We start from the raw sequence: 18,779 nt of genomic DNA, 5'->3' as shown, positions 1-18,779 counted from the left end.
TGCATCCGAGAGTGCTGAAGGAATTGGCGGCTGTGATTGCAGAGCCCTTGGCCATTATCTTTGAAAACTCGTGGCGAACGGGGGAAGTCCCGGATGACTGGAAAAAGGCTAATGTAGTGCCAATCTTTAAAAAAGGGAAGAAGGAGGATCCTGGGAACTACAGGCCAGTCAGCCTCACCTCAGTCCCTGGAAAAATCATGGAGCAGGTCCTCAAAGAATCAATCCTGAAGCACTTACATGAGAGGAAAATGATCAGGAACAGTCAGCATGGGTTCACCAAGGGAAGGTCATGCCTGACTAATCTAATCGCCTTTTATGATGAGATTACTGGTTCTGTGGATGAAGGGAAAGCAGTGGATGTATTGTTTCTTGACTTTAGCAAAGCTTTTGACACGGTCTCCCACAGTATTCTTGTCAGCAAGTTAAGGAAGTATGGGCTGGATGAATGCACCATAAGGTGGGTAGAAAGCTGGCTAGATTGTCGGGCTCAACGGGTAGTGATCAATGGCTCCATGTCTAGTTGGCAGCCAGTGTCAAGTGGTGTGCCCCAGGGGTCGGTCCTGGGGCCGGTTTTGTTCAATATCTTCATAAATGATCTGGAGGATGGTGTGGATTGCACTCTCAGCAAATTTGCGGATGATACTAAACTGGGAGGAGTGGTAGATACGCTGGAGGGGAGGGATAGGATACAGAAGGACCTAGACAAATTGGAGGATTGGGCCAAAAGAAATCTGATGAGGTTCAATAAGGATAAGTGCAGGGTCCTGCACTTAGGATGGAAGAATCCAATGCACCGCTACAGACTAGGGACCGAATGGCTAGGCAGCAGTTCTGCGGAAAAGGACCTAGGGGTGACAGTGGACGAGAAGCTGGATATGAGTCAACAGTGTGCCCTTGTTGCCAAGAAGGCCAATGGCATTTTGGGATGTATAAGTAGGGGCATAGCCAGCAGATCGAGGGACGTGATCGTTCCCCTCTATTCAACTTTCGTGAGGCCTCATCTGGAGTACTGTGTCCAGTTTTGGGCCCCACACTACAAGAAGGATGTGGATAAATTGGAGAGAGTCCAGCGAAGGGCAACAAAAATGATTAGGGGTCTAGAGCACATGACTTATGAAGAGAGGCTGAGGGAGCTGGGATTGTTTAGTCTGCGGAAGAGAAGAATGAGGGGGGATTTGATAGCTGCTTTCAACTACCTGAAAGGGGGTTCCAAAGAGGATGGCTCTAGACTGTTCTCAATGGTAGCAGATGACAGAACGAGGAGTAATGGTCTCAAGTTGCAATGGGGGAGGTTTAGATTGGATATTAGGAAAAACTTTTTCACTAAGAGGGTGGTGAAACACTGGAATGCGTTACCTAGGGAGGTGGCAGAATCTCCTTCCTTAGAGGTTTTTAAGGTCAGGCTTGACAAAGCCCTGGCTGGGATGATTTAACTGGGAATTGGTCCTGCTTCGAGCAGGGGGTTGGACTAGATGACCTTCTGGGGTCCCTTCCAACCCTGATATTCTATGATTCTATGATTCACTCCCTGCCTCCAGCATTACGGAGTCCTGCCCATGCCTGACTGGATGTCAGCTCCTTATCATCAGCAGCCTTTCAGCCATTCAGGACTTCTCTACACTTACAACATTACAGTGGCACAGCTGTAGCACTATAGTTCTTCAATGTAGATACACACTACAAAGATGGGAGGGGATTCTCCTATCCACTTAGTTAAACCACCTCTCTGAGGTGGTAACTAGGTCAATGGAAGAATTCTTCCACTGACCTAGTGCTGTCTACACCAGGGGCTAGGTCAACTTAATTATGTCACTCAGGGGTGTGGATTTTGCACACTCCGAGCGACATAGCTTAGTCAACTTAATTTTTGAGTGTTGACCTGGCCTCAAGCACTCTCCTCTGGGCTGTGCCAGCCCTGTCTTCGCCTTGCAGGTTAACAAATTTCTGCATCCAAGTCACTGACTCCCTTTGAAATCATTCCTCTGTGATATCTAGCCCCTCGCACTTGGGGGCACAGCATCTGGGATTTCTGTGAGTAACAAGAACCAGTATACCCCAGCTTACCTTAAACCAGTGAGCCTGTAAACCACACTGCACTTGTGAGCATTTATACCACAACAAAAGTAGGTTTATTTAAGAAGGGGTAAAGATTTAATTAGACACCCTCATTACACACAGGATTTCCTCAGTGAGCTGATCCAGAGGATTTGTCCCTACTATTTGTTATACTGAAACAGTCTTTTGGCCTGCTAAACCCAGGGTTGTGAGTTCAATCCTTGAGGGGGCCATTTAGGGATCTGGGGCAAAAATTGGGGCTTGGCCCTGCTTTGAGCAGGGGGCTGGACTAGATGACCTCCTGAGGTCCCTTCCAACCCTGATAGTCTATGATTCTATGTTGTTTCTATTTATAGGTAGGAGGAAACCCTGTCTTGTTGTAATGTTCCTTTTTTCCTTCAGGAAGTTTTGATTGTTTGCAGTTCTGATAATTTTTTAGCCTTGTACTATAGTAAGACATTCAGTGGAAAGATAAGCCTTGCATTGCATCACTGGATAAATAGAGCAGGATGACAACTCCCTCCTGACTGAATGGGCCGCCACCATCACAACACATTATCCTCTGTGACTAATTTTTACTCCAAGTTCATAAAGCATAATATCAATGTAAATACATTATTCCTCAAATATTACCCAGGTGTACATCTCTCAATATTATTAATCTTGGCAAGTTATGAGTTTTCTGTAGATACAGGATATATATCCATAAAGAGGAACATGTAAGGTGTAGTGAGTTTGTCAGGTTTAAGGTGAGAGTTGTTTGCAAAAAGACACGAGACCCTTTGCTAAGGAGCCTCTGTCACAAATGTAAACCCTAAACTTTTCACTAAATCCACTCTGATACAGGACTCCTACTTTGGAAAGCTGCAGAGTAACACTGGGTCTAGGTTAGTATGTGTGACATGATTCTCTCTGCTAGCCAATTTGGGAGCAACATATCATGTGTTCTTAATCTGCCCAAACACAGAGCCAGATGCTGCTTCTGACACAAATGACTGTTAGAAAAAATTAACCACAGTAAAGAATTACAACAGCCGTGACCATTACAGTTAGGTTCAAGAGTTTCCATTCCATCTTCAGGCATTTTCATGTACCCCATTTCTCTCATTTAGTGCACAAGTTGGAAGGTGTGCTGTAACTAAGTCACGAATTTAACAGCAAGGATAAAAAGATAGCTCAGTAACCTCACTTATTATGCACAATCCAATCTGTTCATGGAATCAGCAAGAGTATCGCAGAATAGTATGTGTTCATACACACAAAGAGGGACAAACTTGAGTTGCAGGTGAAACCTTAACTCTGAAATATGCATCAGGAAATTACACTTTATAATGTTAAAATGTAACAAAATGGGGGTTCTGTCTGTACCATTTCTGAATTGTGGATAATTTTATGAAATCATATCATGAAATTTCTGTGTCATGGAAAGCCTACATACATGCAAACACCCCATGAGTTAGCAGGGTTGTGCCAAGTCTCCGCCAGACCAGAGCCAAGGGTGAGTGATCAGGACTCAATGATCACATATTCTAAGTAAAACACCTTGGGATGATGGGTTGGCTGTAGCAGGGAGAAGATACTTTCTCCTCCTGGCTGAAGGGGTAAGGGAGGAAACTGGAAGTAATGGAAAGTTACTGGGAGGAGAACAAAAGGAGCAGGTAGACCCAACAGAAGTCTATAAAGGGACTCATAGGGTGAACTGAGGAGCCATTTCGCACCAGATTAAGATGAAGGAGGCTGCTGCTGCAGGGGCAGGGTAGGGAAGAGGGTGGGACACCCTGTTTGCTTGAACACAGATGATACCCAAGGACCCCAAGGAAAGGGTGAGCTAATGCGAGGGACATTGAGTTTAGGGTACTTTATTGTTTTGTATGGGCTGTACTCTCATGGACATGACATCATTGCCTGTTGGAATGTGCTGCAGGTATCTCACTATAAGGACCTGTCTACACCTGCAGTTATTCAGGAACAGCAATTTCTAAACAACTCTATGTGTGGATGCTCTAATTCTAGAATAAGAACACCTTGTTCTAGTTTATATTAATCCACTTTCAAAGTGGATACAGTTAAACCAGAACAAGGCATTCTTATTCCGGAATAAGACCATCCACACAAAGTTATGCAGGAATAGCTACTGCACTACAGACAAGACCTAACCAACTCAGATTCAAATAAATGTACTACACTCATTAATGTGCAATTACATACTGCACTTCATATTCAAAGTTAACGTCCCTTTTTTTAAAAATACTTATATCTAGAAGTTTTAATAGCATTTTGTATCAGTTGTTCAGAGAGACAAATTATTTAGAAACACAGCCAAACTTTATTTTTGGAATGGATGTGCCTTTCATATTTCCATCATTCTACCTTCCCACCCATTTTTTCTCGTGAGCAGGCACGTAACTGAAATTACTTTTTTAGAAGGATTCCTGTAAGCTTCCAACCCCTACTATAGTTATAAGAATAAAGGCAAGCAGGCAAAGCTGAGAAACAGCATGTTGTATACATACACTTCATTATAATCAGGAAGATGGTCACACAGCTAGTGCTTCCAATTTGACAGTGCTGGTAATCCAGCACTGAGGAGGATATTTTAGTGTAGCAGATTTGTTTGTTTGATGGGGGGCAGGGAGCTAATTATAAAGAAACATACTGTTTTAAAGAAGTTGGTTATATTTTTAAAGCCATTTTGTCATCATCAACTTCCATGAATTTTTATCCCTTTAATAAAAACTGGCTTCTGGCCAGCTTCCCAGTAAGAACCCCACAGAGACACTTTGGGTTGGTTGCTGGGCAGGCAGAAATGGTGAACACTCTTCTCCAGAGTTCAGCTTCTGAGGAAAAGGAACATCTCATATACAGTAGAACCTAAGGGGGTCTGAGCCTTCCCAAAGGGGGGGGGGGAAATCTAGGGGCCCCTCCCCTCCATCCCAAGGACCCACCCCTTCTCTTGCCCCAGAGGCCCTGCCATGCCCCCGCCCAGCCAAGGTGGAAGCCGGAGCAGAGCAGGGGAACCTGCCCCTACACCCGCGCCTGGGGTAGAGTAGAGCCAAAGGCAGGCTCCTGCCCTTGTCCCCGCCCCCCAGGCCTCCCGCCGGAGCAAGTGGAGGGACCCAGGCCCGTGGGGCCTTGGACCCACAGCCTGGCCATGATAAGAGCTGTGCGGGCAGCTGCAGGGAGCTGGCATGGAGTTGCGAACCCTCCACCTGCCCTGGGCAGGGACCCAGACTGGGGGCTGCTCTCTGCCCCCCTGCACCGCAGTCAGGTGGAGGGTCCATGTGGCTTCCATAACTGCCCAGGCTCCCTGCTGGCCTAGCCGGGGCGTGGGGTCTGCCCTGGCAAAAAGTGGGAGGGCTATGGCCACTGGTAAACCCTCAGATTAACAAAACACCAGAGCGAATAACTGAACAGTCAAACACACACCTAATTTGGAACCAGGGGGAAGCAAATACTATATAGTACTGTGTTAAATGTAAACTACTGGGGGGGAAAAGGGAAAGTTTAAAAAAAGATTTGACAAGGTAAGGAAACCATTTCTGTGCTTGTTTCATTTAAATTAAGATGGTTAAAAGCAGCATTTTTCTTCTGCATAGTAACGTTTCAAAGCTGTATTAAGTTAATGTTCAGTTGTAAACTTTTGAAAGAACCACCATAACATTTCATTCACAGTTACAAACATTTTAGAGTTACAACCTATCTCCATTCCTGAGGGGTTTGTAACTCTGAGGTTTTACTGTAACCCTGTAGCCATTTCTATACCCAAAGAAAGGAAGGAAGGGGCATTTATGGTCTCTGGATTAAAATCTAAATCTATACCTCATTCCCCCAAAGAGTACAATTGTTGTGTGTGGCCTCTAGGGAGGAAGAGAAGTTTTCCACTGATGGAAGAGAGGAAATAAAAGCTCTGAAGACTAAAAATGAGGCCTTGACTTAAACCCCATACCCCCAAAGAGCATGGGAAGGGAGGAGGTGGGGAAAGAGAGAAGACCCATTTTTAATACAGAGAAAAAGGATTCGTGACAAACCTGTGCAATTCACATCCATATACTGATACAAACCTGCCTATTTCCTTATATGATTTCTAAAAGATCATTTCAACATGAATCAACTGAATTAGCCTCTTAAAGTAGGTCGTTGCTCTAGCAACCAGCAGGCTGTTTGGACAACTCCCTGCAACAATGACCTACTTTTCAGCTCTTCCTAGGACAACCTCATATAACTAGAATTTCATGTTCACATCTGAAACATTCTAAAGAGAGAAGGCTAATCTGCAATTTATAAAGCCCATCTTTCCTGGAAACAAAAACAGACTTCCACAATGTTCAGAAACCGGATCAATGAGTTCCTCTACATTGACTAGAAACATATTCAGTATAGAAACAAAAACTATTCAGTACACATTCAGACTTCAAAAAGCATTTAAGAAAGTCAATTATTAAAACTCAAAAATGCTAACAAAATAGCATGAGAAGCTGCCAGAATGAACATGTCCAAAAGCAGTATTGATCTCTGACAGCAATCTTCATTGTAAACAGGCTGCTTCACTATATCACTGAGAGGAGCTGAGAGAGATATTTCTCAATTACAGACTTGAATAATATTAAGGTTGTGACAAAACTCAGCAAGGACAAAGTTAAAATTGATACTTTGCATTTTACCCTGTATGAAGATAAGATGGTGGTGGAGGGAATGTATAACATAAATCCAGGAAATAGCACTGACAGTTACTTGGTAACTTCTTGTCTATTGTTTGTCAGAAGCTTTGTGTTAACATTTCCAAAAGAAAGAAAGAAGTTTACCAGTACACCTTTACTCAGAAGTTTATGAAAACAAATCTGAATTTTACGAGAATTTTGGAGACAGCTACCTTTTAGATAAAACTGAAAAGTCAGCAATGTTTACCTGTAGAATACATGGCTACTCGACCATCCAGTTTCCCAACCATTTAGATTAAGGCCACATACTTAAAAAGGCATTGTGCAATAAAATTTTATAAGTGAAAAAAATCACATTCCAAGAACGAGAGAGACGTTACAGATGCACATCCATTATTACACAGTATACCTGGGGCTTCTGATTTTTGGTTTTAACCAATAAACATGAATAGAGCACTTCTAACACAAAAAAGAAAAAGGTATTTATCCAATAAACACCAGAAATGGTTATCTGTATCCAAGGGCTTGTTTACACAGAGCAGTAATATGGACTAAGGGGATGTGATTTCTAAAGTGCGCTATGCTGCACATTAATTGGTTACTCCTGAGGCAATTCTGTGCCAAAAAATTAAAAATTCTGCAAAATCTGCTTGTTGAGGTTCCAGATGCAGGGGCAATGGGACTCTGCTGGGGGGTCCAGGTGAAGGTGGTTGTGGCTCAGTGGTGGTGTGTGGGGAGGTTCTGGATGCTAGGGGAGTGGGGGTGCAGGGGACTCATCAGGGTAGTCCAGGTGCGGGGGGAGGGACAGCTCATCGGGGTGGGGTCCAGGAGGGGCTGTGCATGGGGGCTCTGGATACAGGGGGGCTCTGGATGCAGGGGGTGAGACTTGGCATAGTGGAGGTGCGGGGAGGGTCTGCATATGGGGGGGCTGGGCGGATGGGGGAGCAGCTCACTGTACAATGACTCCTTTCTCTGAGGCTGAGGAGCAAGGGAGGCAAGAAGTGGGGATGTGTGTGCGCAGAGCTTCCTGAAGTCAAGGGAGCTTTCTGGGGGTGGGTCTGACCCAGTCCTGGCCGCTTCTTGCGGGGGAAGAGAAAATCCCATCCTCCCCAGCCCAGCCAATCCTAGCAGCTGAGTCCGGTGCAGGATAGCCACTGGTCAGGACATTCCCAGCTCCCCCTCACCCCAAGGTGATTAACGGCTACACCAGCTGCTCTGGATGCCCGAAATGGCATGCCCGCGCTGCTGGGAAACGGTGTGTGATCACTTTTGCAGCTTCCCTTTGCTTCCCTGTCAAAAGTCATTTTTCTGCAGGGAAGCAAAGAAATCTGCAAATTTCGTGCAGGGGACATGAAATCTGCACTTGTGTGCAGTGGTGCAGAATTACCCTAGGAGTAATCGGTGAGTGTAGACCCAGCTAGCATATACTAAAGGTTCCCTAATATGTTTTAAAATAGAGCTCTTTGAAGCTGTACTACATTAAACTGCACTAGAGAACATTACAAAAAGATTACAGTAGTATATACTGTAATGAGTAGTGTATATTATATACTTACTCATTACAGTACATACAAAGAGAAAGCCCCCCAAAACCCTGATTTTGGACATCCTCATAAAACTCAAAAATTGCAAAAAACAAACTCTGAAAACTGAAATTAATAAACCCTGAAGAACAGAAGCCCCATGTGTGCTCTAATGAAGACAACATTAAGAGAGAAGTTTGAATGGTTGCCTATGTATGGGGAAAGAAGTAACTTATTTGTATCTTAAGTCTTGACAAAAACTGTAAGTTAATAGGAAGACTATTTGAATCCATGACAAATGGTAACATAGATGTAAAACTTTGGATGATGTTCTAACACCCAAGTCTTGGATAAATCCTATAAGCATGATGAACCTCTACTACTCCTGCAAATAGCACTTCCCCAAACATAGCAACACAACAAACTAAGACCATTGTAATTTTACTTTGCCACTGCTAATCAAGTGCAATATGTGGAATCCTGAAAAGGTGAAAAAAAAAGGGAGATGGAGAATACTGTAGGGAAACTCAAAGTAAGAGGAGTGCTGCATCTGTTCCCTGGCAGAGAATCTGAGTTCAAGAATGCCAAGAATCTGAGTTTTAGAAGGGGATAGGCCTATTGTGCAGTCACACTCCTCAAGACAGGCTGTAGAAGAAGAAATGACCAGCCTCCTGAAGCTGGGAAGGAGGATTTACAGGTGGGACCATAGGATTTTCCAAAGACACGCCAACCTCTCCCCTGTCTCTAATACAAAAAGTGTTGCCAAAAAAAAAAAGGGGGGGGGGGAGTTGGGGGGGGGGTTTGAAAAAAAATCTACACTAACCTCACTACAATTTTCATTCCAACAAATTCCTACATACGCGTAGCACTGCTGAAATATAAAGTACCTCTGAGCTGGACAGTGGTAGCCAACTGCTTTATTGGAAAGGAAAATTTTGGCCAGAGAGACAGCTGAAGAACATCATGTCCAGAGAAAGCAAGCAAGACCTGCATTTTAAGAGACCCATCTTAAAACTTTTTCTTTTTGAGGTCTGAGGGAAGAAATAACATACTGATAGGGAGATAGCAAAATTCAGGGAATTCTTTTAAATTACCTCTTTTTTGCACACAATATCACCACTTGGGCAAGTAACTGGTGACTTGTCAGAAATTTTGAAGGAATAACTAAGTGAAAAAATCAGTTTCCTTAATTTGAAGATGTTTCTCTTCTCTCCAATGATAAAATTGTCTTGAGTCAAGAAATTTCGTTTAACCTGGTGATAAAAACTGTTTTTCCTGTAATATCCTGTACTACTTTTCAAGAGTCACTGGTCACTTCATGGAATTACGATAGTTCCATGACCTGAATGTTTTTACCCTATTACATGAAAGACAAAAAGAGAAGACAATCAGTAAAACAACAGTGTGTGGAGAATTGGTTAAAAAACAAAGATTCACCGATAATGACACTCCACTTGTGAGGTAACTCCCTTCTCTTCACGTGTCAGTATATTTATGTCTGCATCTATAACTTTCACTCTATGCATCTGAAGAAGTGAGGTATATTTACCCACGAAAACTTATGCTCAAATAAATCTGTTAGTCTTTAAGGTGCCACCGGACTACTTGCTGTTTTTGTGGATACAGACTAACACAGCTACCCCCTGACACTTGACACATAAACTGTGTACCTGACTAAACGAAAACATTTTGTACATCTGGATTGCATGAAGGAAGCTGCCTCCATGTCCACTGAGTAATAAGTAGTCCCCAGCTGGGATTTCTTGGGTGTTATTTCCCAAGAGTCTTGATTTGACCATTCTATTCAGTTTTAGATTTTGCATCTTGGAAAGAGTCTTCCATTTTCTTGGCACCAACACAAATATCAAGAAAACAGACTAAGTCAGACTGCCATTATTTAATATAAAAAAAAAAATACTGGGCAAGAGAAGGAAGTTATGTCAGATTCTTGGTGGGGGATATGAGAAGAGGTAAAATGCAGATAATTCTATGACATAACCATTAATAATTCCTTTCAGAACTCATTTCTCCTCTGTGATACTTAGTCTAGTCAGAGGTCCACAGTCAACTTTTCACTCGTGATATACCGGATATGCCTCTGTTAGAGTTGGAGGGCACGAAATGAAGAACAGATCTTGAAATCACTGATGAACTCTCCCCTAAAACCACAGACCATCCTAATCTGAGGAATGAAAAGGCAGTTTTACCCATTACCCACAGGATTGGTCTCTAAACAGTGTAAACCCAGACTAGAGTTATTTCTCTGTCCTGTACTAACTGAAACTTATAAAAATCAATTACTCAATTGCTTTTCTGAGAATTTCCTTAATGTACCTCCTTCAAATGGTGTTTGGATGATGATGAATGTGGATATGGGGATCTGCATTTGAAACCAAGTCTAATTTCAGGAGTATCTATTTATGTTATATAATGAATAAAAAGAGCAATTATTATTAAAATGTAGCATAAAAATCAATGACAACTCTCATATAGTGCTTTTAACAGAAGTACATTCTTTTCATCCACAGATCTCACAGTGCTTTAAAAAGCTAGCATCATTATCCCCATTTTACAACTGGGGAAACAGACACAGAAAAATGACATGACTTGCCGATGGTCACCCAGAAGAGATGGGGCAGAGCAGGAAATAGGCTGTTAGATGCCTACACCAGAAGAACAACACTTCTCAAAGTAAAAACGGAACCCAGGACTGTCTTAAGAGATTTTGCTGCTGCAAAAAAATAGTTGGTTTTTTTTTTTTTTAAAAAAAGAACTAAAAAAAGTGTTAACGTTTCACATCCCGAGAGAGCTCTCCCTTTCTATTTACTTGCCTCTCCAACCATCTCCCTTTTCCCTTTACTGTATATCTAAGGTCACTGTGCCGTTTACAATTGCTGTCCTCTCCTCCAACTCCATCCTAGACCCCTTACCATCCAGCTTCCGCCTTTACACTCAACTGAAATCACTCTCACCAACATTTCTAATGACCTCTTAACCAAATCTCAGAACCAGTACTCCATCATCATTTTCCTCAGCCTATTGGCCCTGACCATGCTCCTCTTCTTGAAACTCTTGTCCTCGCTTGGCTTTCATGACTGTCCTATCCTAGTTCTCTTCCTACTTTTCTAATCATTCTTTCAGCCTGTACTTTAAAGGATCCCTCTCCAGCTTTCTGCAGGGGTTCCACAGAGCTCTGCCCTCTGTCCCTATCTCTTCTCCCTTTACACTTTATCTCTGGGTAATCTCATCTGCAAACACAAATTCAACAAGTAGGTCCCAGCACAGCAAAGTCCTTATCAAATAAAATTCACTGATATTATTTGCTTTCACAGCGAGAGACTTGCAGAATTGCTGGGGTAACCCTAAGAGACACCTAAGATGAAAATTCAAGCACCAGAAGTATGAATATTCCACTCTTAAGAATAATTCTTACAAGCCACAAAGGTGGGAGTTTGTTTAAAAAATTAAAGAGGAATTAGTTTGGAAAAGTGGAGAGCACGAAAGAGCATAGGTGCTGGAACTGAGGGTGCTGCAGCATCACCTGGCTTAAGGTGGTTCCATCATATACACATTTTACAGTTTGGTTCAATGGCTCTTAGCACCTGCACTATACAAATTGTTCCAGCACCCCAGGAAAGAGAAATAAATTCTTGTACCTCTACTTCTCTGATTGGGTAAAGCAACAGATAATATTAATAAGACTGTCAGTGCCTCAAGCTAGGAAGTTATGAAGCACAGGTTATGGAGAAACTCCACATAACACCTCCTTCTCCCAAATCAAACTAGCTAGACCTTCTCTGCCATAAAAAATAGCACCTAATTTAATAATCTACTGAACATGCCAAAATATTCCCACAGCAAAAGAACAATTCAATTCAAAATAAAAAGACATTAACTGTATGCAGAGTTAATAATATTTTCTCATTTCAAAAAACAATACTAGTATTTTAAAGAAAACAGAGAGAGAGAGAAGAAACCAAAATTCTACCACATGAAATTAAGAGGATCCCTAAGGTTTTCTAAAACTACTCCTTCATGCCAGCATCCTTCCCAACCAACAGGAATCAAGGAAAACAGACGAAATTTAAATGATCAGCCAAATTGAATCCTTTACATAATCTCCACATATTTTTTATTAATCAAATGCCAAAACAAGAGTAAAAGCATTTTCTTTCATCCTGAAGACAAGCGTGATATAAGCGTGATTTGTACTTTTTGCTCGTAACAACAGGCAAACATATTCAAAAACAGTCAATCTGAGACAAAGTCATGCTCAAACCCTTTATAACCTATCCTGAAAAAAAAGTTATACCTTTAACTGTGTATTTTGAGGAGAAAAGCTCACAAGTCATTCAGTTTCTTCTTAAACTATGGTTCCACCGTGAAATGAGATCTACATCATTTTTTGAGGGCAGAATTTAAATCATGTAAAGTAAAGTAAAAGTAACTGAACAGCCAGTTAGATTTCTGTATATATGTCGGGGTGGCCAAACTGTGGCTCAAGAGCCGCTCAAGAACTCTTTTACAGTTAATGTGCAGCTTGCAGAGCCCCCACTCCCCCCCATTCTCTACCTATCAGCCTGGGGGAATGGGGGGGGAAGCTTGGGACCTCTGCCTTGCAGCCGGGTGGTGGGGTAAGGGCTTCTGCCCAGTGGCGAAGGGGATCTCAGGGCTTCCGCCCCATGGGGCGCACCTGCTGGGGCTTGGGTCTTCAGCAGGAGCAGAGGTGAAGCCCAGAGTCCTGGCAGCTGTGCCCCAGCTCTCAAACGTCTGAAGATCATCATGGAGGGTCAGTAAGTTTGGCCACGCTGATATATGTCAATGCCAGAAATGAGACATCATAACTCTGATATCAAGGAGTTAAGGCCAAGTGGCAAGTAAGATATGAAGACCATGCTATGGACAAAACTTCCATTTTGCGTCTTCCTGCCCCACGTCCCATCACTTTTTACATTTATTTAATCAATCTTCTGTTAGGACAGAATCTTCCATTTGAGAATGGAAATGGAAAATTCGTTATCTAGAACCAGTACCTCTGGAATGATCAACAGGGAGATATACTTAGGTGCCAATTCAATAACTTGAGAGGCAGAATAATAATCAAAAGCATGGTATTACGTTTTAGAGGGCAAAGGAAAGAAGCCAAGAGAAAAGAGGTCAGTGAGGCCACATCACTGGTTAGTAATTATACTTGCTCAATATGACAACTATACAAAAATACCAATTCACACAAGAGTTACCTGCATGGTTAAGAGGAGAATTTCCCATACAACATCAATATATTGAAGTATGGTCTCAATTTGCCAGGTTAAAAAACCCTGAAAACCAGAAACACTGCAAATGTCTTTATTTTTCACAACTTATAAAGTGAATGGAGGAATCATGGTTGATGTAAAGACAGCTATCACAATGTAATGTTATTTCCAAAACCTAATCTCTTCTCATTTCTTTTCTAGTTTTATTACAGCACCTTTTTCTAATGCCCATTCTGTTAACTATGCTTTAACTTCAAAGACAAATGAAAAACTTACAATGGTAGTCACTCCAGGTGCACTGATTTTGAATAAAAAGGTGACAGAGTATGGAAGAGAATCTGGGTCACTGGTGCAGCCCTTTGCAAGCCAATGATTTTTGTCTACATAAATTTCTTCAGTTTAAAACCCTCCCTCAACCCAATGCTAAACTGATGCTGATTGAAAAAAAATGGCACTGTAAATTAGCAGCAGAAAAAGGAAACTGACAAGAAATTTTTTTTAAGATTTCCAATTGCTGAGTGACCATCTGCTCCTACTTACACAGAGTTGTTTTGCCAATGCAATGCCCTTTTCTATAAAAACATAAGCAAATAACCAATATCTGGGAAGATAAGCTGCTTGACTGTCAATTTCACCTGCTGAATGATAGCTCCAAACTGAAAGGGCCATTTTACAGGTCTCCTGTGCACATACTGCAGCTGCTAAAAAAATGAAAACAAAGTTTTGAAAAAAATTTGTTTTCATTTAGTTCAAAACAAACTTAGTTGTTTTTTATAAACATATTGAAATCATTTTGGTAAATAGTTTTTGAGACTGGTTTTGTTGTTACCTTAATGGTGGTTGTAAATTTTACTTGAAAAAGCTTTAACAAAACACATAATACAGAACTATGAAGCAGAAGGCAGTGTATCTGGTACACAAGCTGTGTTTATAGCAAGAGCCATATAGGCACTGAAATCTGAAGCAATTCAAATGGTCTTGAGACTAGAGGGTGCTGCAGTATCTGGAACTAGTTCTGGGAGATCTCTGATCTTGTTGGAGAGGTGGAAGATTAGTACAGAGCAGGCATTCTTCCCTGAAAAAAAAAATTCTCTAATGTCCTATCTATGTTTTTCTTTTAGACTAAGTTCTTCAGAGCAGAGATTGACTTTGTCTTCTGTACAGCACTAAGAATATTTTTAGACTAAGCAAGCTAACACATGTGCTAAATGTGAGTAATATATATCATATATATATAATTGTATACTGAATGGTTGCCAGAAACCCAGGGGACATTAGTATTTATATTAATGAGGCTCTTCTTCTTCAATAGGTCCCATGAAGTTCACACCTGCTCACAGATCACAAGCATCCATACTGCATGCTGATCTTTTACAGACTAGAGACTACAGGACTAGGAAAGCATGTCTTGATTTGTTTCTCCATATTATTACATATTTCAGGATGTTTAACATTCTTAATTCATACTCCACTAATTAACAAATTTAGGAACCTGTGAAGTATTTTAAAAATATCAGACCTGCCTTGTCCCTTTAGGCTGGCTCCAGTCTCCAGCAGATAGAATGATCAGGAAATATAATTTCACAGCTTGTAGTGGCACGTACGTAGTTCCACCATAAAAGCAGAAATCTCTAAACTGTTTATAAAGCTACAAGATGTTTTTCAGTAGAAAGCATCTGCTGAAAACAACTTGTAAAGACAATGGTTAATCCCATTCAGAACGAGTGTCCAGCAACAACTGTATTTAAACTGTATAATTCTAAGTTAATGGTTAATGCACATTTATCAACAAAAATGAAATATTATAGGAAGGGTACTCTAATACTTCCACCTTCTCAAGACTATAATTAGGACTACCATGAGCAGAAGTTGGCAACTTCCAAACATTTAAAGAAGTTAGCTTGTCCATGAAGCACTCTGATGTCCTTAGAGAAAATTATATAAAATAAAAGGAAGGTCTTGTAGAGAGGACTCTGAACTGGTAGCCTACTAAATCCAAGTTCTCCTCTTAACTCTGCCATACATTCCTTGTATAACTTTGGATAAATTCATCTTTCTGTACCTCAGTTTCATTATTTGTAAAGTGAAGTTAACACTTCTCAACGCTACAGTTCTGTGGAGGCTAAATTAGCATTCAGCAAAGCGCTTGTAATCTTTGGATGGATGATGCTACATGAATTCCAAGACACTATCAGTTTATTAGAAAAGAAAAACCTTTCAGACAAATATTGAAGTTTCACGTAAGCTCATCATTTTGTATGTATAACGTATTCCCACTATACTCTCCCTTACTTCTTTTCTTGCTAGGTCATCTCTTTATTATACAGGTATCTGTCATAGCTCTATAGTTAAAATAAAGTGCAAAACTCAAAGCAGGATTCAACCTCTTTGGCTACAAGTTAGGTGTGTGATTCCCAGGTCAAATACCTATATTCACACTAGCTTTCATCTGAATGTGCTACACTACTATTTTTAGCATGCCATCTCAGATGAGAGCTATGGCAAGTGTGAAGATGTAGCCATTGTTTGGTATGAAGTTGGTTAAATTTGCATCTTCCTGAAAATGACATCACTTATACTTTTCAGGATTGAACGAATTTTCTGAGAATTTACATATAAATCTGTTAAGCAGTGTCAAAAATATTAAAAAGCCCTTTCATGAATTCAATACCTGGTATCAGTGCATTTTTTGTCTCAAAATAATCTCAGCTCAGGTTTTTACGGGAGGTAACTGGCCCACTCTACTCAGCACCAGCGAGGCCTTAGCTGAAGCTAAGACATCCAAGTCTAGGAGTCAAATGAACACATGGGGAAAAGCCCAGAAGAAAAATAATATTAGTTTTTCTAAACCTTTTCTTTTCCTCATAGCTATAAAAAACTGCTCATGTTTAGTGTTGAGGGGGAAAAAAAATAAAAAGACTGATGGAGTCCTGACAGTCCTCAAAAAGGTTAAGGGCTGTTATAAAACGGATGGTGATCAACTGATCTCTATGGCCACTGAAGGTAGGACAAGCAATAATCAGCTCTCTCTTCAGCAAGGGAAATTTAGGTTACGTATTAAGAAAAACTTTCTAACTATAAGGATAGCTATGCTCTGGAATAGGCTTCCAAGGCAGGTTGTGAAATCCCCATCACTGGAGGTTTTTAAGAACAGGTTAGACAAACACCTGCTTCCAGAGATGGTCTAGGTTTACAGCACAGGGGGCTGGACCAGATGACCTCTTGAGGTCCCTGCCAGCCCTGCATTTCTATGATTTAGATGGTAAGCTCTTTGGACTTGCATACACTAGTTTCTTTCCCTAAAGTTTCCAGTCACTGCTACCAGCAATATCCCTCTACTGGAAGTCACCGTGGCTGCAGCCACGAGTATTTTACCCAAGTCATCTAGATCTAGATCTCCTTGAGTCATGATTACACAACACAGTGGATTAAAAGCCAGGGGCTAGCATGAGTGCTCCCAGGGTTGCGAGGACTCAGTTATTTGGGGCAGGGGCAGATTTTGTTTTGAAGGGGGAAAGCTCCTGGCACTCTGGGCGATGAACGTTACCGCTCCGGGACGCTCAGCCCGGGGTCTTGGCTGCGGGCCGCCCAGCAGCCGGGTGACAGCACAGCTGGGAGCACTCAGGAGGCGGGGGGCGGGCGGCGTTGCTGGGGCTGGCACAGCAGGCCGGTAGCGCAGGCTGGAGATGGCTCACCGCTGTCTGAGCCGCGGGGAGGCAGGGCCAATTAGAGCGAGGGCGGGCGGCAGCGTGACCGCGTATGTAACCCGAGGACTATGCCGGGCCGGGCCCGCTCACTCACCGCCACCGGTTGATGCCCACGTTGGAGGAGCCCGCGAACCAGGGGTCGAGGATGTAGACGCAGCGCACGCTGTCGGCGCCCTGGATGCACTCCCGCAGCGCCGGGTTGTCGTGGAGCCGCAGCCCCTTGCGGAACCAGTGCACGGCGTTCACCCCCATGGCCGGGGGGCGCGATCCCTCACGGAGCGGCGGGTTCAGGAAGAGCCGCCGCGGCTCATGCCGGCCTCGGCTTCGTCTCTCCCGCGCGGCCCTAAAGCGGTGGGAACCCCGGCCCCGCCGCGGCAGGGGGCGTGACACGGAGCGGTGACGCTGTTGCCGGGTCGCTCCCTCGGCTTGGCGATCGTCCGTTGGCGCTAGGACCCCGCGGAGGCGACAGCGGGACCGGCCGCCTGAGGGGGACACATCACCCCGAAGCCTTCGCGCCCACTCCCAGAGGCCGCGCGCTGCCACAGGTGACGGTTAGCGGCGCGCGGGACGTCGCGCTCCAAGCGGCTGTCGCTTCCTCGCCGCTTGCCCTGTGACTGCACTGGACTCCGCCGCTGACGGAAATCGTTAGGCCCCGCCCCTGCCTTCCTATTGGCTGCTACCGCCCCACCTGACCAGCCGCCCTCACGTTCCTAAAGTGTGTTTACTACCCTGAGCGGAGGGGAAAGGGGGGTGCGCGCGGGCCGAGGGGCTCGATGACGGAACCGACAGGAACTGTCGAGCTAAAGGCAAACAACCGAGCCCGTTCCCGTGTACAAATCCGCCCGTCTGCCCGGCTCGGTAACCGAACTGAGGAGGGTAGAGGGCGGCACCTTCAGGACTGCGAGCCCCCACCTTTTTCGTAGCGAGGGCGGAGAAGCCCGGATGAGCACGGGGCTGCGAGGAGGCTCCGGGCGCGCCAAGCGCGTGCCTTCAGTTGGCGGCAGAAACGTCTGTTTGTGCGCGTGCTCCCCTGCTAGGGCTGGGGGACATTCTAGCGAGGGGTGGAAGGGCGCGCCGCGCGCGTGCACGCTGGGGAGCGGGGGCGGTAAATGGGCTGTTATGTAGAGAATCCTGTGTACGTCAGAGGGACGCTCGGCAGGCGCGGTCACGGGCGCGCGTGGGCCCGGATCCCACCGCCCTGCCCACGTCGTTGTGGGGGAAGGGGGGGCGAGCCCGCAGGGACACGGGCTGGCGCTTACATAACTGAGCGGCACGAGGCACGCCGTGAACGCGACAGCGCCCTGCTTCCTGCGCGACCCGCTGTTCCATGCACCTACCCCTGCCAGCGTCTACGTCATCCGGGCCGCGCGTGACCCCTTTCCTGCTTGCGCTGGTAGCGCGAGCGATACAGGCAGGAGCCCAGCAGCCCTACACCCCGGCATTCAGGGTGGTGCTTATACCTAGCAGAGCTGTGCCCTGGACTGCTTCTTCCGGAGAGCCAGAGAGAGCGAGCAATCAGCGTCCTTCCTCTGCCCCTCCCGCCACCCCGTTACGAAAGCGGTGCTGGCACTAGGGGTCCTG

At 44.0% G+C, this 18,779-nt stretch overlaps 1 protein-coding gene across 2 annotated transcripts in view; it reads right to left on the bottom strand.

The window, feature by feature from the left end:
• Window positions 1–17,844, bottom strand: part of CRY1 (cryptochrome circadian regulator 1) — a 510,254-nt gene extending 492,410 nt beyond the window's left edge. For both annotated transcript variants that reach the window (XM_074941214.1, XM_074941205.1), the window contains exon 1: window positions 17,293–17,844. In XM_074941214.1, coding sequence (XP_074797315.1) covers window positions 17,293–17,450 — 158 coding nt within the window. In that variant the 5' untranslated portion in view covers window positions 17,451–17,844. The remainder of the gene's footprint in view (window positions 1–17,292) is intronic.
• Window positions 17,845–18,779: the final 935 nt, after the last annotated feature.

The sequence above is a fragment of the Natator depressus genome, chromosome 1, assembly GCF_965152275.1.
Source record: "Natator depressus isolate rNatDep1 chromosome 1, rNatDep2.hap1, whole genome shotgun sequence".
Classification (NCBI taxonomy): Eukaryota; Metazoa; Chordata; order Testudines; family Cheloniidae; genus Natator; species Natator depressus.
Note: the sequence above shows the minus strand (reverse complement) of the source record. Positions and strands in the feature narration are given on the sequence as shown.